The sequence below is a fragment of the Scomber japonicus genome, chromosome 8 (genome assembly GCF_027409825.1).
Source record: "Scomber japonicus isolate fScoJap1 chromosome 8, fScoJap1.pri, whole genome shotgun sequence".
Classification (NCBI taxonomy): Eukaryota; Metazoa; Chordata; class Actinopteri; order Scombriformes; family Scombridae; genus Scomber; species Scomber japonicus.
Window position 1 is genome coordinate 19,154,632 of NC_070585.1, and position 18,411 is coordinate 19,173,042.

Genomic DNA, 18,411 nt, shown 5'->3' on the forward strand with positions numbered 1-18,411 from the left:
TGCAGCAGCTAACAGCTGATAGTGAGCAAGAGTATGGACTACCTATAATTTCACTCAGACTCAGGAGCCACTCTTAATGCTTAATTTGTACATTTTCCGTAGACCAAAAACTCTGTCCTAAAGTTAGGACTAACATACCTTAGTTTTTTTTTCTTTATTGGCCAGTTAAGAGCTACTTATAGCCATTTGTGAGTACAGACCCTAATCCTTTACTTGAGTAAAAGTAGTAACACCACTGTGTATAAATACAATGTTACAAGTGAAAGTCAAGTGAGTTGTACACACACAAAAAAAAAGTTCTTAAGATGTAATATCATTAAATGTATTTAAAAAGTTTCAAAATAAGTATTAATTATGGAGACACAATGCCCTTGACCAGAGGTACACATTTTATGTATTACAACATTGGATTATTAACACCTCAGCAATAATGTGTAAGCAGTATTTTTATGGCACAGCTGATTAAGGTAGAGTTAATTCAACCAGCCTAAACAACAGTTGGGTAGTTTTATGTAGAGCAATACATGTTATTATTTAATATAAAATCCTACTCTGTAAAAATACAACTGTTCAACAGTTGTAGCTTAGTTATTATTCAAATAACTACAATAAAACTGCAATACAAATATGCAGTTTTTATTCAACTACGCTTATCCAACAGTTGAAAGTATGGTTGAATATAAAAACTGCAATATTTCTCTCTGAAAAATGTAGTAGGTTAGAACTTGAAGTACAATGTAACAGAAAATTGAAATACTAAAAGTAAAGTACAACTATCTAAAATATACTAAAGTACATTACTTGATTAAATGTACTAATTAGTCCATGAAAATCCACCAAAACTTTTACTTTTCTAAAGATTAAATTCTTTGTATAAAAATATTGTTAATGTTAATATCAGATGTCCCAATCCCAAAAGCAGTTCCCATCAGACAGATTAGGAAAATATGCTAAAATGCTTCTTTCATCAACGTGTAAAAAACAAATCAGTCTGACCTAATTATGACACAAAAGAGTGTTTCTAATACTTTCATAAAACATATTGCTACACTTGTTTTATTAAAGCCCCCATCATAAGAACAGCACAAAACGCTGGCTTGATCGTCTACCAAAAACAATAATGAACAGGCTGAAAAACATAATGAAAGACAAAAAGTCAAGGTAAAAATAATGACACAGCCACGGCAGGCAAACAGTCAAATAACACAGGCGGGGGAAAGCAAAGTAAATTTATGCTTAAGTGCGTCTCAAACTATATTCATCACACACCTGATTTGCCTTGCATATGAACTCTGTGTGAGTGTGAGTGTGTGTGTGTCTGCCTGTTCTCTCTCTTAAATGGGCGTCACACTGGTATAAGTCTTAAGAGGACTTGACTGAGTGCCATCCGGTGACACCCGCCCCTGCTTCTCTTTTGTCTGCCATCTCAGCTTTTTTTCCTGCTTATTGTCATTACCCCTCTTTTAGGTTCGGTCCTCCCTCCCTCTAGTCCCCCCTCTCTCCTCCCCTCGCGGCCTCTCACCATTCTTACCTGGGAGGCCACGAGTCGCTGCTCCTGTTTTTCGTACTCAACAGCCATCCATCCGTCCATCCTCTCCCCTCCCCTTTCTGACTCTCCTCTCTTCTTCTCATACCTCCATCTGTCCCTCGCCTTTCTTCATCTGCCTTTAAAGCAGGAGGCAGGAAAAAGGCTAGCTGGTCCTTTGTGCACCCGGCCTCAGTTTGTGTTCAGCCAAGCGCACACAGCTCTTAAATCCAGGCCCGGGTCTTGGCACAAAAGGAAGGCTCAGGTCTTGGAAGGCGCCTTCGGCTCTCCCTATCTCTTTCTACCTTTTTCTGAAAAGACAGAGGGGCAGTCATTCTAAACAGGAAGACAAGAGTAGAAGGGAAAAGGCGAGGGGGGGTGTGAAGATGCCAATGCTAAAAGGAGCGGACATAATTCTCTTCATCAGAGAGCAGCAGCAGCAAAGACATTCTTCACTCCCTCTTACTCCCGCTCTCCAACTCTCTTTCCCTGAGCCAAGCAACACTGGAGCGTTTTTTTTTTTTTTTTTTATCCCATTTTTTTCTCCTTCAAGGCGAATGAATTAACTGAATGAATTAACACCAGGGCTGCTGCTGTGATCATCATCATCATCACGCTCCTCCTCATCAGCAGCAGCAGCTTTGACGAAGCTTTTTAACACCTAGAAGGATCGCACTGCTGACGCCGAGGCAGGAAGAAGCAAAGATGTCGACAACCTTGTCAAAAAAGAAAAAAAAACTCCCCCAACTAGCGAGGTATCACAGTCTGAGTGCTACAGTCTTTAGCCCAGAGCCTTGTCAAGTCTCTTGGCACTACTGAAGAAACCTTACTGCTGATGATGATAGGAACAGAGGGGGAGGAGGTGAGATGTGGGGGGAAAGGCAGAAAGAGTGGGTCTGGCAGGAGTGAAGCAAGATACATAGGAGAAAGGAGGAGGATGAGAGGGGACCAAATATAGGAGTGAGGAGGAGAAAAAAAAGGAAGAGGTAGAAAGGTGATGAAGAGGAAGAGAAGGAAGGAAACAAGGTGTTTAAGTTGTTCACAACAGGCCGAAACACCACGTCTTCAAAGAACGTAGAGACGAGAGAGAGCGACAGGGTGACAGTGAAACAGAGATGGAGGTCTTGGAGGAGAGGAAGAGGGGGAGTCCACGAGAGCTGCAGTGAGGATTTTAATTAGCGGTAATTGGCCACCGAGGGAACAGAAACTGGGAGATGGGAGTAAGGGCGGGAAGAGAGGGGAGCATAACAGCCAATTTTTGACAGAGTGATATCTCTCTTGCTTTGTACCTCTCTATTTCCTCCATCACTCTTTCTTCGTGGGCCTTTTCAGCTCCATCTTGTTTTCCCTCCATCTTTTTCCACCTCCAACTGTGTTACTCTCACTTTACTCAAACAATATACTTCACTCTGTAACTATTTGCCCCTGAATACACATCATGCAAATACAGTGCACAGTATAAGATGAAACAAAGCATTGTGTACGATTATGCTGGAGTGTTTTTCTGAGTTATTTCTGGATTTATTTGGGGTTAAATCTACAAATAGATGTTACTAACCTGCAGACGACAAATCTGAAATTATTTATTTTACAGGTATGTAATTTCCTCTAAAGTTTCCTGGAAATAATTAAATTGGTAGTAATATCCTGGGGAAAACAGGAATCTCCTTGAAAAAAGCACAATTTAGACCCAGGTAAATGTCATTTAGATTTTTAAAAAAAATCTATATGTTGAATTGTGCATTTCTTATCTGTAAACAAATTAGTTTCATTTGTTCAGCTTACCTGCTCTGTACTGACTACAAGACTCTTGGTTATTATTAAATTACGTCATTGGCAGTGTACTAACTTCACTGTATTTCCCCTTAAATGGACAGTTTCATCGTTCACCTTTGTTTTGTCCACCAAATAAATTTGACTGACCCAGGAGTTTCGACCTGAATGCTTGTCTTTCTTACTTCTTTGGATGTATTTTTAGCGATGTTGCTACATTTTGTTTTAAACTTTTTGCCATAAAAGGTGCCAAAACTGCAACTGCTACACTGATATGAGATGATATATCTATATCATAATCATGGGAAAGGGTGGATTGTTATATATCACTTTACCACTAAACTAAGACTTAAAGAGTTATGAAAGTCTGCGTCGACTTCACCAATGCAGGTGATTTTACTTGATGAAGATACTGATTATGGTTCTGACCTCAAGCTGTCTCTTGTTCTCTTAATCCCGCCCTCCGGCACTTCCACTCCCCAGTGTGTCACAGTATTGTATTTCGGTGTGTTCGGCAGGGGAGTGAGGGGCTGGCTGGGGAACAGGTGAGCTGGGTTACAGCTGTGTGTATTGGTACACAGGTGCGCTCTGGGCTGTTGGGTCGTCTGGACGACACATTTTGCCAATGCTCCCTTGATGAGCAGCAACAAAAAAACACTCAAGAACACACTTACACATGTATTTTACAGAATGCATCTGGCTTGCAAGTGAGCAATGCATGTATCTTATGCTCACACAAGCACTCCAGTTCCACGCCTAATCGAGCCCTCGTTACAGTGGTTCACATGTTGACAGATTGCTCATTTAACTGCCTTTAAGTTTTGCTTAATATGTGAATTTAGGCGAGGCCTGCTTGAAAATTTCCAGCTGTCATTTGTCAACATCCCCAAATTGCATGCGACTCTTGCTAAACAGCAGCAGCAGTGTGCCATGCACTCTGGGTGTTGCTAGGTTACGGTACTGGGATGCTGCTGGCTAAGTGGCTGTGGGATCATCGACGGACACTCTGCATTGAGGGCTGACAGCAGGTCCTCTGGACCATTTGGCAACTCGTGAGTCAGACGCTCACTTGAAATCCCACATCTGGTGGCAAGCCCGTACAAGTCAAGATCAAAGTGTTGGCTTAGATTAGACCTGTCTCTCAACCACTCTGCCTCTCTCCTGTCGAGTTTCATTTTTATATCTCGCTCTTTTCCTCTGCACCACTCTGTCTTAACATAGTCCTCTATCTGCTTTGTTATCCCTCCTTTGCTTTCCCTCTGTTGTTGCTGTCTCACCTCTCTCTCCCTCCTGCTGAGAGGTAATCAAGCCCTGTTGTGAGTGTTTAAGCATTGGAGCAGACGCATGTTGAATTATTCTTGGGACTTAATATTTTGTCTGGGAGGAGAAAGCCAGTCTCCGTACCACATGCTGGGCAACAGCCACGCACACATGAGTGCGGGGCAGAGAGGCTCTTAGACACTTACACACACGCCCACACACAATTAGTCAGTCAGTCAGTCAGTCAGTCAGAAACATAGTCAGTCACACAGATCTCATGCTGACAGATAGTTAAAGGTAAGACAGCGATAAGACCTGACAGGCAACCCACATTGTACATAATGATGTACTGCACTTCATGCAGTACAGTATCATATTGTATGTGCAAACAGGAATACACATGCTCGCAAACAACAAAAATGCATACACAGTGACATTTTTCTCAACCACACATACACATGTAAAATGGTAAATGGACTGTACTTATATAGCACTTTTCTAGTCATTAAGACCACTCAAAGTGCTTTTACATTACATCTCATTCACCCATTCACACACATTCATACACTGATGGCAGGGGCTACCACGCAGGGTGCCAACCTTCTCATTCACACACTGTTGGCAACGGGAGCAATTTCTTGCTCAAGGACACATCGACATGTGGACTCGAGGAGTCGGGAATCGAACCACCAATCTTCCAATTGGAGGACGACCACTCTACCTCCTGAGCCCCCCCACACACACGCACGCACGCACGCACGCACAGCTACATACAGATACACACACACTACAGCCGACATCCTCAAAGTTAAACAAGTGAACCAACAAAGGAGAACAGACAATGTAAGAACTCATCTCCTCATAATTCCCTGCTGTCTTCAGCTCCACTCACATCCGTCCCCTCCTCCATGCTGCTTCGTTTTATTCTTATTTTATATATTTTTTTGTCCCACTCCCTTCTTATCTATCTCTCTACTCCTGCTCTCCATTTTGCCTTGAGCTTGCCTTTATCATCGCTTCTCTCTCCTTTTTTCTCTTTCTCCTTCCACTGTGAACTTAAACTCTCTGTGGAAGCTGATATCACACAGTCTCAGCTTTTCCTTTAATCACTATCTCTCTCTCTCTCTCTCTCTCTCTCTCTCTGTCTCTCTCTGTCTCTCACACACACACACACACACACACACACACACACACACACACACACACACACACACACACACACACACACACACACCTGGGTGGTCATTTTTAATATAAAAAGCTTGGCTTATGCATTATTGCTATGTCTATTGGTGTCATGCTATGTGTGTGCCATTACAGCAGTGGGTAATATCATGATTGGCTCCTCAAATCAGATCACATTCAAAATGAAGGGGGAGTGTCATGTAGTGGCATAGAAACTCTTGGAACTGTGTAACGTGTGAGATACAGAATGAGACAAGTAATATAATACGTTAAGATGGATAATCCATCATTTTAAAATATTCCATTCGGAAGAATTTCTGTATTTACAGTTTTGCTGACAATCAAAAACTGTGTAGTGACCACATAACTTGCCATATTTTGTATTTAGTGTTAAATGTTAAAGGACAAGTAGAGCTGAAACAATCAGTCAATCGACACAAAAGTGATAGGCAACTACTCTGATGGCTGAATAACAATTTCAGTTGTTTAATCAGGCTAAAATACCAGCTGGTCCTGCTTCTGAAATCTGAGAATCTGCTGCTTTTCTGTGTTTTATATTCTTTTCTTTTTTTAGTCATTTGTTTCTGTGACGAGCTGTTTGACCTCGTCTGAAAGCAGAAGTGTTTATAGATGTTCCCATTCGATGGTGGGGTGAGAAGTCTGCTGTCACATAGATGAGCAAGATGCGATAATTGTTTAAATAGGGACATAATGGTGGCAAATTCTTGACAGTCTCTCCTTTCCCTGCATTCATAGTTTTGCACTCGTTTGAATGTATGAAAAGTGACGGAAGTAGAAGAAGAATGAAAAAGAAAGCTTGAGAGTGAAGTTCAGATCCTGCCTACTTGGTCACCTCTGAAGACCGATTACTGCAGGAAGTGGGCTAGCTTCTCAGACTGTTGTTTTTGAAAAGTTACTAAAATTGTTAGACGCAACACCCAAGCCTGACTTTGTAGAGGTGTGAGGGGAGGAGGTTTCAGTGGCAGTTCGACAATCTGACAAGCACTTTCGTTGAAGCATACTGACACCTTTATTTTAAATTATGGATTGTTTGTCAGAAAAAATAAAGACACCTGTAGGGTCTCAGATCTGACATTTTTCACTATTTTGAACCATTTTCTTTTATATTTTAAAAATAAAAAAAATCAATTAATAGAAAAAAAGTCCTTTGAATTTACCATTGCCAAAGTTTAAGATTCTGTAGATGTTACTAATGCCAATTACCTAGTTCTTCTACAGCAAGTAAACTTTTAACAACACTTAAAATGTGAAAGCAGTATTATGAGTCAGTATTTTAGTCTGACTTTATCAGACTTTTTTTTATATCAGTAACTACATAAGTGATGATATAAAGACTACATTTTTAATTTTGTTTCCGAGTAATATAATTTATTCAATTAAAATCCTAGTCATGAGTATTGACATTTCAGAAAAACAATGTGGTTGTATCTGAGCTCTTATGAAATCTGAATTGATGCTCTCTTCACAGTCACATGTTGTCTTTTGGACGTCAGGGAAGTTGAAGGAGAATTTTCTTTCTGAACTGAAAAAAACACCTAGAAAAGCTTTTTCTGTCATGTTGAATCTTCAGTTTCGTCACATTATACATGCTGCAATGGAGTGCTACTAAATAATTGAGTGCCATTTACTTTGCTATAAATGGAAGGCATAAGTGACATTATTATGGACACCTAGATGATTTTCTGCTAGTAGTTGACTTTGAGTCTTTATACCAAAAAGCATATGTCAGATTAAGCTGATTATATGATTTCTGTGAAGAAGAATTCCTGGTACATATTTGCACAGTAGAATGTCCTTATTTTGTATATCTTTTTATTAGTGGTGTAATAGAACATATTTGATCTGTGATCCATATGGATCAAGCCCCACAGTTCAGCGCATATGTGAACTGTGGGTAACCTGCCTCACTGGAGACAACAAACTGCTGTAGCTACAAGTCATGGAAAGAAAATGTGTCGCTCTCATGGATTTTGAAGAGTAACAACCAAACCAGCATCTAATGGATCCAAAGTGACATTTTCAGGTGTGTTTACACACTGTTTAATGTGCTGCAGTTGAGTAGCTAATTAACAACGACGTTAGTGGTTCACTTTTCACTGTTTGTTTGGCGTCTCGTTCATCAAGCTGAGGTGCAGGACAAGATCTGTTCATGTAGTTATCATCAAATTTTGATGACATGGACACAGGCTATTGTTTCATGCCTCATAATGCACTTAAATGTAATAGCAGAGCATTAAATATTTAAATATCTCAAGATATTTAAAAAATTAAATTTAAACACTGGACATATTCAATGCTGTTTTCATTTAGGAGGATGGGCAAAAGCTCCTTGATGATGATGGAGTTATGTTTGTCTCAGTTTTTTTACTGACACAAAACCATGATGCAATCCAAAACACGATTTTTGTGATTTGCTGCACCCTGGTTAACCTTTATTTACCTCCTCTGTGGAACTTGCTCTTTTACAGCAAAACCCTGAATCACAGTCTCACTTTCCCACACATTCACACCTGGAAGCCATCCAGCAAAACTGCACTGAGCGAGCAGCTGAAAGAAAACACAAACACTTGCACACTTTGTACTTACATTTTGCTGGGAGGCCGTAGCCGCAGGTGATCTTCGCCTCTCCGGTCTCACAGCCGTGAAGGGAGGCACACTCCTTTTTTAGCAGGGGACCTGCGGTGCGGTGGATCGCTCCGTCCACTGGAGAGGAGAGGACAGGAAATTCAGTTGGCCTACTTATGTGAATCCCCTACTTACAGGGAGTCTAAATGTTGTTTGAAGTCCACTCTGCACTCTGTATCAGGTGATAAAGCTTAGTGCAGCAAGAACCTGGATAATGTCAGCATTAGTGGTGAACGGTTGAATTTCCTGCCTTCAGCAGGTGCTAACTTTTCACCTCAAATCCTCCTTTTTTTACTTTAATAAGTCAAAGCATCTGTCTCTTTGTGTGTCAGTCTATTAAATGGATTTTAGGGCTACTGCCTTAGTTAATTGCTCGATTTAATGTGTTATTAAGGACTCAGCTGACTTTGACTTTTTGGTCAATTAGTCTTTATTAATGACATTTTCATAAATCTACATAATACTCAGAACTGTGTATCTGTCTTTGATCCACACCACATCTAAAAACCATGACTATGTTCATTTCCAGGAGGGCAATGATGCAGGAAAAGCAATTTTACAGCTGTGCCAATTACTGTTTCAGTCTGAATCTTTGCACCCCTTGCTGTTAGACTCTTTCCTCAAAGTTAATATTTAAACAATCTTAATTTCAACAGATTTATTATCACGATTCCTGCATTATGGACCCTCTAAAGTAGCAATTCAATTCTAATCAAACAAAAATACCTGCAATTAATAAGTCTAAAAGGCCAGTATACTTAATTTACATTTATTAACACAACAAACTATTTTCACCCTACAGTATGTGATGTGAATACATAAAACTAATATATTGACTAATTCAATATCTTTAATTACTCATTTATACAAAGGGTAACTTGTAATTCACGACAACTTCAAAAAAAAAAAACTGAACTAAGAAAAACGCCCACCTACTCTCGTGAAGTGCTAGTCCAAAGCTAAATATCAAAGAAAGGAGGGCAAAGGTGCACATTAACTAAAATGCAATAGTTTTACTTTATGTTCTGTAGATTATCATTTTAGCAGATCTGAAGAAGAAGGTGAAACAGAGGTTTACCATACAAGACTCTGCTTCTGTTTTGAAAGAATCCTAGTGTCTAATTTGGGAGCCTGGTATAAACAATTAATAATTAACCCAGAATAAAACATATCTGTCAGGAATACGTTTGTCACAGCGCTGTGAGACTTGTCAGCACTTGGTGAAAATAGTACTGTAACACCCATCCATATGTCACAGCTCAGCTTGGTGGCCTGTGGGTCTTATCTTTGTCTGAATGTACACAGACCAGCTGTTGCAGCGGTGTGTTTCGCCAAACTGAGTAGCTCCAGGCAGGTGTCTTGTGTTATCTGAACGTTATTGTGTTAAGTTGGCATATTGCATGCAGTGCTGAGCTGCAGCGTGCCGTGTCATGCTGTGCCACGATGAACTGGGCCGCACTGTGAGCTAAGCACAAGTGTGAGGGTGTGAAAGGCAAGCTCTGAACACTGGCTACCTCCTCAGGGTGCACAGAAACAAGCTTAGATACCATGCTCACGCTGTGTGTATGTGTATGTCCGTCTGTGTGTGTGTGTGTGTGTGTGCATGTGTGTGTGTGAAATACTGCTGGTGTGTGTATACTGTCAAAGCATATGTGCAACTGTGCATAGATGTATTAATGTGTGTATTGGTGTGTGTGTAGTGTGTGTAAAGAGTCCTTGAGGTGACACACACACACACTGCACGCACCAACTTTGAAGCTACCCAGCTCTGAAATAGAGAAGTGTGATAAGATGGAGAGATGGAAAAGAGAGGGAGGGAGGGGAATAAGGGAGAGCAGCAGATGTAAAAATAGTCTGGAGGGAGATAAGGAAACAGGCAAGAAAAACAGAATCAAAGAAAAAGAAGTGGAAATTGAACCAACAATATGTTTTCTTTTGTTTCATGCCTCATGTTTGACAGATATATGAACATCTATCTGTGCTTGCACGTGTGTTTGTTTGTATAACGGTGGAAATTGCCTTTTCCCCTAATCTTTATGAGTGGACTGAATTAGCCTTGAGCTGCAGCAATGCTTTTTGACCTAACTGCTGCATTGCTAAATCAGGCCCACACATACACAACTGAACTGTAATACATTAGTAGTTAATACAGCTGAAAAACATACACAATGAAACATGCAGGTACATACAGCTTTAATTATAGCTACACATCCAGATTAAGTGACACATGTCTTAGCGTGGAAAAGCTGCCCAGAAGACAGTTCATTTTATTGTGGCAACTAACCACTCATCTCTGCATGTTACTGTAAACCTTCTTTGTGCAGCTTGATGCATTGATCTATTAGCATTCATGTTTTTTTCCGTGAATGATGTAAATTATAACTAAAATCTTTGCGTAAGTATTTTTGGGCAAATTAACAAACCAGAATGATGTCTGCTTTGGTTGCCACAACACTGATCCTTCATAGAGGCACACAGACATAACTGCAGGGTCCTTTATGTTGTTTCTAATTTCAGAATGGTGAACAACTCCGAAAAGCTGCCAACACATCCGTCCTTTTAGCACCACTCCACCACATTCGCTTTCACATGAATTGTGCTTTGTGCATTCAGCTGTAGAAGCCTTTGATGCTGTCATGTTTAAGTTAGATAGCTCCTTGTCAAATGGAGATGAGAAGAGAAGAGACAGAAAAAAATAGCCTCTGATATTGTCTCTATCCCTCAATCTCGTGAGCAGGTTTAATAAATATCCATACACCTACAGTATTCAGTCTGTCTGTCACTGCCACCTCTATAATGTAGAAAGCTGTCGCTCTAACTACATTCACTGAAGACAGCCCATGTAAGCTTTCTTTCAGACTGTGGTAACTTCTGACTCTGTGGGAGCCGGTGTAATGGCCCAGCATGAACACCACACGCTACTGAGTAGATTCAGACAGTGTTCTGGCACTTCAATGCGGTCAGAAATATGAAATTCATGAGCAGGAGGGAGTGCAAATGAAAGATGCTTTTGAAGCAAAGCTCCAGCAGCAGTACTTGTTCAGTGCCGGTCTACGGTATATGCAGGTGTATTAATGTTCAATGATGATCGGTGACAGAAAGCATCAATATTAACAATTACTTCTACAGAACAATCTGGTCATACTGCGAAGGGCAAAATGATTGAATTAAATCAAAATTTCCTCATTAAATATTAAACTTTTAAAAATCATAAAAAGGAAAAATATATAGTTGCTCTGCATGGATTTCTGACATGTTCCACAAGACTATTGGGACCACAATTTTGTAGAGGAGATGAGGATATCTTATTCTACTCTTTTAAAGGATGTTTTTAGTCATGCAGTGATGATGTTGGTCTAATTTTGGATTTTAGTGGAATGAATTGACAACTATTGGATGGATTGACAGAGGATGAATCCTACCAACTAACCCTGTCTTCTTGGCAGGTCAAATATGTCAGCATCTACAGTGCTAGATAGATTAGCTAAATCAAAATCAAGTCAAAATTTAAAGTTGTCCAATACTGTTGTTCATGACTTAATACCTGCAACACTAATGGCATCAGTCTCAGGTAGTATTGAGGCTGACATTGAAAAGACGCAGTTCTCTCATTCTTCTTCTGTGGGGACAGTGCCCCCACAGGCTCAGCAAAACACTGCAGTGGTCATCCAGCAAAAAAGTTGAACTGGGCTCAACTGCAACATCATGAGGAAAGGTTTGTACATTGTAACGTGAACACCATATTTCAAATGTTTACATCACGATCATCACAAATAAAGATAAAATAGTCGACAACTTTCCAGAGTTGTAAAATGCAATGTATTGGCATCTAATAAGCCTTTAAATGCATGAATCTGTCACTTGAACTCAACTTCCTGGATTGTATTTCATTGTTAACCTCAAACAACACACCCCCAGCACTGCAGCCCCTTGTATTGCTTTAACACGTTTTGGGGCTGAATGCAGCTTTCGCTGGACTTTGTGTTGAGTAATTAGCAAATGTTAGCATGCTAACACACTAAACTACCATGGTTAACATAGTAAACTTTACTTATTATTAGCATGATACTATCATCATTTTGAGCAAGTTAGCATGCTGATATTAAAATAAAGCCTAAAGAAGCCCTGTGCCTGAGTACAACCTCACAGAGCCGCCAGCTAACTGTAAACTCAGGCTGTGTCCAAAATCTCTCCCTATCATTAAATATTGCACTATATTTCTTTTACAGTATTTGAGTGTCCATATTCTATGTGTAGAATGGGCCATTTGCCATGTGTGGACTGTGTCTCTGATGTGCTTTTTAAATAGTTTTTAATATGAATGATTCTTTTTTTCTGTGCCTGCAAATCAGTTTCTCTTTGGAGATAATAAAGTCAAAGTTGTATTGGCTGAATGTACAGTACCATGTACCGGGTATTGATATAGCCCTTATTAAGACAGAGGAGAGAAGGGAAGTCATAACCAAATTAGCATCACGCAGTGTCAAAGGATACATGTTGTCCATACTCCACTGACTCTGTCACATGCAAATTGGGTAACTGAACTACTCAACAATCAGCCATAATTGGCTACACCTAATGCATTGAGCATACATCAACAGATTATAATGAATTAGTCATGAATTTAATTTATATTACTAGACACAAAAAAAATCTTTTAGGAAGTGTCAAACTTATTTCCATATTAAAAAACAGCATTCATTATTTAGCCTTCATTACCATACAAAATATCACTTCACACAGCGTTTTTTGCTACTGAAGCTCTGTACTCTGGGGAATGAGAGATGGGACGGAGATATAAAAAAACACAATGGAGAAATGGAGAGGCACACACAGACACAGAGAGAGACGAAACGGCGTACTGAAGAGCGCAGTTGGACAAAGAGAAATGGGTTTAGATGGAAGGGGATCAAGTGCAGGTGGAGAGTGAGGGAGGCTAAAAACAAAAGGGGAAGAGATGAATGTTAAGCGGGCATTTTAAAGAGAGAAAGGATGAAAGGGCGCAATGGATGGATGGATGGATGGATGGATGGTAGGGGGTAGAAATGAGTGTTTTGGCCAGCTAAGCAGGCAGCTGACCATTTCAGGTGTTATCGCATCTCCCTCACAGGCTCTGTATTGACTGACTTTGGGGCAGAGAGGGAGGGAGGGAGCCAGAGAAGTAGGGGGACTGGGAAGTGATAATTGGCGATATGCTTACCTGGCGAGGAGCCTGCAAACCGTAGCAGGGCACGCACGCACACAAACATGAACACACACAAACACACACACACACACACACACACACACATACACACACACACACCTGCAATGTTATACGCCAGGACAAACCCCCAACACTAACCCTTACAAACACACAAACACACACAGACTGACATTAGAGTAAAACCAATCCCGAGGTCTCTCCTATGGAATACTAATATGGCTGCCCTTGCCAGCTGACCTCTTATAGGCCAAACAGACTGTCCGTCAAACTAATGGGGCGGAACGCTGGCATATTGCTTTCCCACAATCCCTCAGCAGAGCCAGGACACTCATTTACTTCAGTCAGCTTGTTGCCAAGGCAACATTTAGGATGGGTCTGTTGGTGGATGCACGCACGCACAACCACACTGCTTCACATGCAGTTATTTATATGCACACAAACACACATGCATACACAAACATGCAGCAACCTGTTAAATGTTACTAGTATGAACTTGTCTACCACACACACGCGTACATGGCTGTTGCTAACAGAGGTGAAACAGGCGGATTTATGTATGCAGCGGAGACACTGACAACACTGTCTGTATTCGGAAGGTACACTAACTGCTCTTTGCTGCTCGTCTCATCTCTACGCCCCAAGACCAATCTTCTGCTCTCTCCCTTCATTCACAATACATGTTCTCTTGTTCATTTGTTCTGAAAGGCAAGCAGACAAGCCTATCCTCCGCCTGCATTTCTCTCCACATCCAGACAAGACGAAAGCAGAGAGGGCTGCAGACAACGAGGGACCCGAGCTGAGAGACTTCCAGCGCTGGGCTTCAAACCCCTTCCACAGTCTGGAGGATTGATTATAGATGTCAGCACACACAAACTCAGCCTGGCTTTTTAGCTGTGCAAGTAAACCAAAGAGAGGGAATTTTGTTCTTTTTTTCCCCTCACCAAATTAAAAAATGTAAGTGGATGAAATTTTAATTGGAATTGTGCTCATCTATTGTTCTGGTCTGGCTGTCTTGAAACACCTAAACCAATCACAGGCAGGAACTATTGTCTTCATGGCTGGTTCACATCCTGTGCACTGTCCCTGCAGACCAAGAGCAGGCTCTCCAATACCAGCTGGCTGAGTGTGTGATGTGTGTATGTTTGATCAGTAAGTTGGTATTATACAAGCACAGCACATCATAGTGAGAGGTTTGAATAGCTGATTCTCTTTGCTGCAAGGATGACTATAGATGTGTTTCAGTGCTTAAAGGATATGGATTCATTCTCCGGCTAGCAACTAGAAACTGTTGATTTGAGAGATGGTGGGTAGTCCTTGTAGTTGGGTCGGATCGAGGTCAGAGCTCGCTCCCACCACAAATGAATCCCTCCAGAGTTTGTTTGGAACCAAACTGAGACTGCTTTCTTTTAGAGTCCTTGTCCAGATATTTTGGTCTACACCCAAGGACTATTGCTGTGGTCAGTCCTGCACAAACAAATTGGTTTGAAAATGCCTACCCTTTATGATAAGTTTATTAAAAGTATGCTTGACTAATGCACCACCATTAAAGAATGCGATCAATGACAGGATACTACCACCAGATCTCAATTTCAACACCTTCATCATGATAGTTTTTGGTTTATTCCTAATATAATTTTTAAAAAATCAAATTACCACACAGCGAATCTGGGGCAAGGTCTTATTCAAGCATAGAATAACTGTACAAACTGCACATGAAGTGGGTGGAACAGGGAGTTAAGGGGGAATAACAAGTTAATTTATGAGCCGGCCATACTCCTGTCCACACGGGCCAAGAGGGAATCCCTTCATGGCGCAACAACACCATTTAAGCCAAAATCCACACCAGGAAGTATCATTCCAACAAAGTTCAGCATGGAAACACCTGAAGAAAACGGAAAGAGGGAATTTTGTGCGAAAGAGAATCTGACTTAGAAGCACAGGACAAGGACTGGTGATTTCCCCCCCCCTTTCATTTATAGTACAGGCATGTTAGGAGGGGATTTCTTCATGGAAAGTATTGATTACAGCAACCAATAACTCTGTCAATGTACATACAGTACATGCATGATGTAAAATCTCAACCTATCCTTTCACAGATAGCCTTGACGTGTTTACATAAGAGGGTAAAATCCATTCAAACCCTGGCTATGTGTGTATGTGTGAGGCACACGAGCTCATGTGAATGACTACAGTATGATGTGAAACTCATCTGTTTCTTTTATAACTCAACTGGACTCTTTTTCTTCCTTCACAAACCATGAAAACAAAGTGGAAAGGCTGGGCAACGTGGACAAAAATGAAATACCTTGATATAGATAATGCAAGAATATTGTAGCATTGTTGCTTTTACAAAATATTTACACAATGACATTTTTGGCGAATAATCATCAGCAATGTGGGTATAATGACTAAGTGGGTAAAAGCAAATAACAGAACAGCTAGATGAGTCTAGTAAGTTCAGAAAATTACACCCCTTTACTATAATGCAGCCTTTAAAACCAGGAAAAGAAAAGAAAATTTCATATTATATCTAGTCTCATATCATGATATTTATATAACATCGATAAACTGCCCAAGTCTAATTTTAATTTCATATTGCACCCAGCAGACATGGAGTATGTACATTTGAACATTAATTTGGAGTCATGTTTGATGGACTGAAGTCCTTTTTACTTTAGGTTTATAATAGGCCTCACACAGCTCACGTTCCACTTCCGCTCCAGATGAAATAAGACATTGCTGTTATCAACTTTTGAGACATTTGCTGTGGCTTGAAATGTTGAAATGTGGTGAACAGGTTCAGCCTCTCATCCCTATAGTCTGCTCACATTTTACTTAGGGTTGATGAGGGTTAGGGTTCATTTCTGTGCAGACCACAAACCTTTCAATGAACCACACTCCCCAAAGGTACATCCAGACATATGGTGACCTAGAAGAAGAACCAAATACAAACTTCAAAGTGTGAGTCCTGGCTCTGGACATTTTAATGTGTTTATATATATATATCTACACTCATGGTAACTCATAACCATCTGGGCTTTCTTTCCTATTTGGAAAATCAATCAAACCAGTGAAACGTTGAAATGGGAGATAAGCTCTGAAATAAATGAGCAACTGCAGCCAGTGGACATAAAAAAGGTTAATTTCCTGCCCTTGAGTTTGTTGGTGATGCACCGCCTGAGCTCAGCACTCCTCTAGATTGAAGTGCAAAAACAATGTCGGCAGGTGTGCGTTTGATCTAACTGAATGACATTTATCCAGGTACCCTTGAGACTGAATAGTAAAGCACTGTAAAGACCTTTTGTTGCTTCACCTATGATGCAAAAACTCACTAAAGCTGAATGAATGAATGCTTGGTTACTCAGTGTAGACTGTGATCTCAACGAATGGAGATGTATACCAAATGAGTTTTGTTTTTTTCCCCACTTGGCTCTGCTCATGCATCTGTCAATCCCTGGTGACTTCTTCACAAACACTATTGGACCTTCGTTGCTCGTCTTTCTTGTCTTCTTGCTCTAACCATCATCTCCCTCCCATCTCTCTTGTTTGTTCCATTCTTCCCCCTGTCTCTACGCTTTACCTCTCTCTCTCTAATTAACACCTACTGTAGGCTCTATCTGCCTTAGCAAACTCCCAAAGGAAAGAGCTGGAAAGAGAGACAGCGAGAGGGAAATAAATACAATAAGAAAGGGAAGAGAGAAATTAACTGAGCAGAGAAATTGGCTGTGGGTGAGACAGAAACAGATTAAAAGACAGATGCAGATTGTGAATAATGTGTAGTTTCCTCCAGCCAGTCTGGGGCATTTTTTTTAAATTAAACTGGTTGTGGTTAAATTTAAATTCATTTCAATGTTAAAATACCTAAACCAGAGTGAAAAGCATGCACATGCACACACACAGACACCCACTCACACACACACATACAGTACACAGAGACGTGAGACTTCAGGACAACATCAAACGATGCTGTAGATCTCGAGGTGCTCCACCGCATGTATGTGCATATGTGTGTGAAGCCACAGGACACAAGAGTGTGCGGCTCATTTTCATGGTTTGAGGCTCAGCTGGTTTATATCAGGAGGGCAGTGTGTTTATGTTCATGTATATGAGGACTTATAGCTTCAACAGAGCACTTCAGGAGAGCAAATGCATTTTTGGAAGCAGGCAAATACACTACAATGAACAGATATGTTGTGCAAATGCACACGGACTCATACAGTAAATAAGCACAAAGGTGTGCCATTAGATATGTCACCATGGAGACTAGAAAGAAAAACATGTACATGCACACACAGATACACACAGACAAATTGGAAGGTTAAAAATGGCAGTGCAAGTGAGATGGTCTAAAAGGCTAAAGTTGTTTGCCTAAATGAAAAAAAGCCACAGGCAAACGTACCAGCGCCCAAATTTGCAAGCATTAACAAACACACACACGCACAGAGGGGTGTGTGTGTGTACATGTTTTAGTTAATGCGGCTGCCGCATTAGTAGTACAGATTTATTACAAGTATCGATTAACCGTGGACGTCCAACATCACGCGCACGCAGCAAAGCACTGAGTCAACAATACGCTGAAAAATGACTGTTTATATCCACAGCACTCCACACCCATAAATTATCAACTATCGACTTCACACCTGCACACACGTCCACACAAACAGACACACAGGCAGACAGACACACACTGCATAGCATGCACACACACCTCGAACACCTGCCACAACAAAGAGCTACCTGCTACCAAACATAAAGGACATAAAAACACACTCTTCAGCTAGTGTTTTGCACTGCATCATCTGACTGAAAGAAGACC

At 40.7% G+C, this 18,411-nt stretch overlaps 1 protein-coding gene across 4 annotated transcripts in view; it reads right to left on the minus strand.

The window, feature by feature from the left end:
• macrod1 (mono-ADP ribosylhydrolase 1) overlaps positions 1–18,411 on the minus strand; it is a 115,211-nt gene that overhangs the window by 32,424 nt on the left and 64,376 nt on the right. For all 4 annotated transcript variants that reach the window (XM_053323271.1, XM_053323270.1, XM_053323269.1 and 1 more), the window contains exon 5: positions 8,351–8,467. In XM_053323271.1, the coding sequence (XP_053179246.1) occupies positions 8,351–8,467 (117 nt within the window). The remainder of the gene's footprint in view (positions 1–8,350; positions 8,468–18,411) is intronic.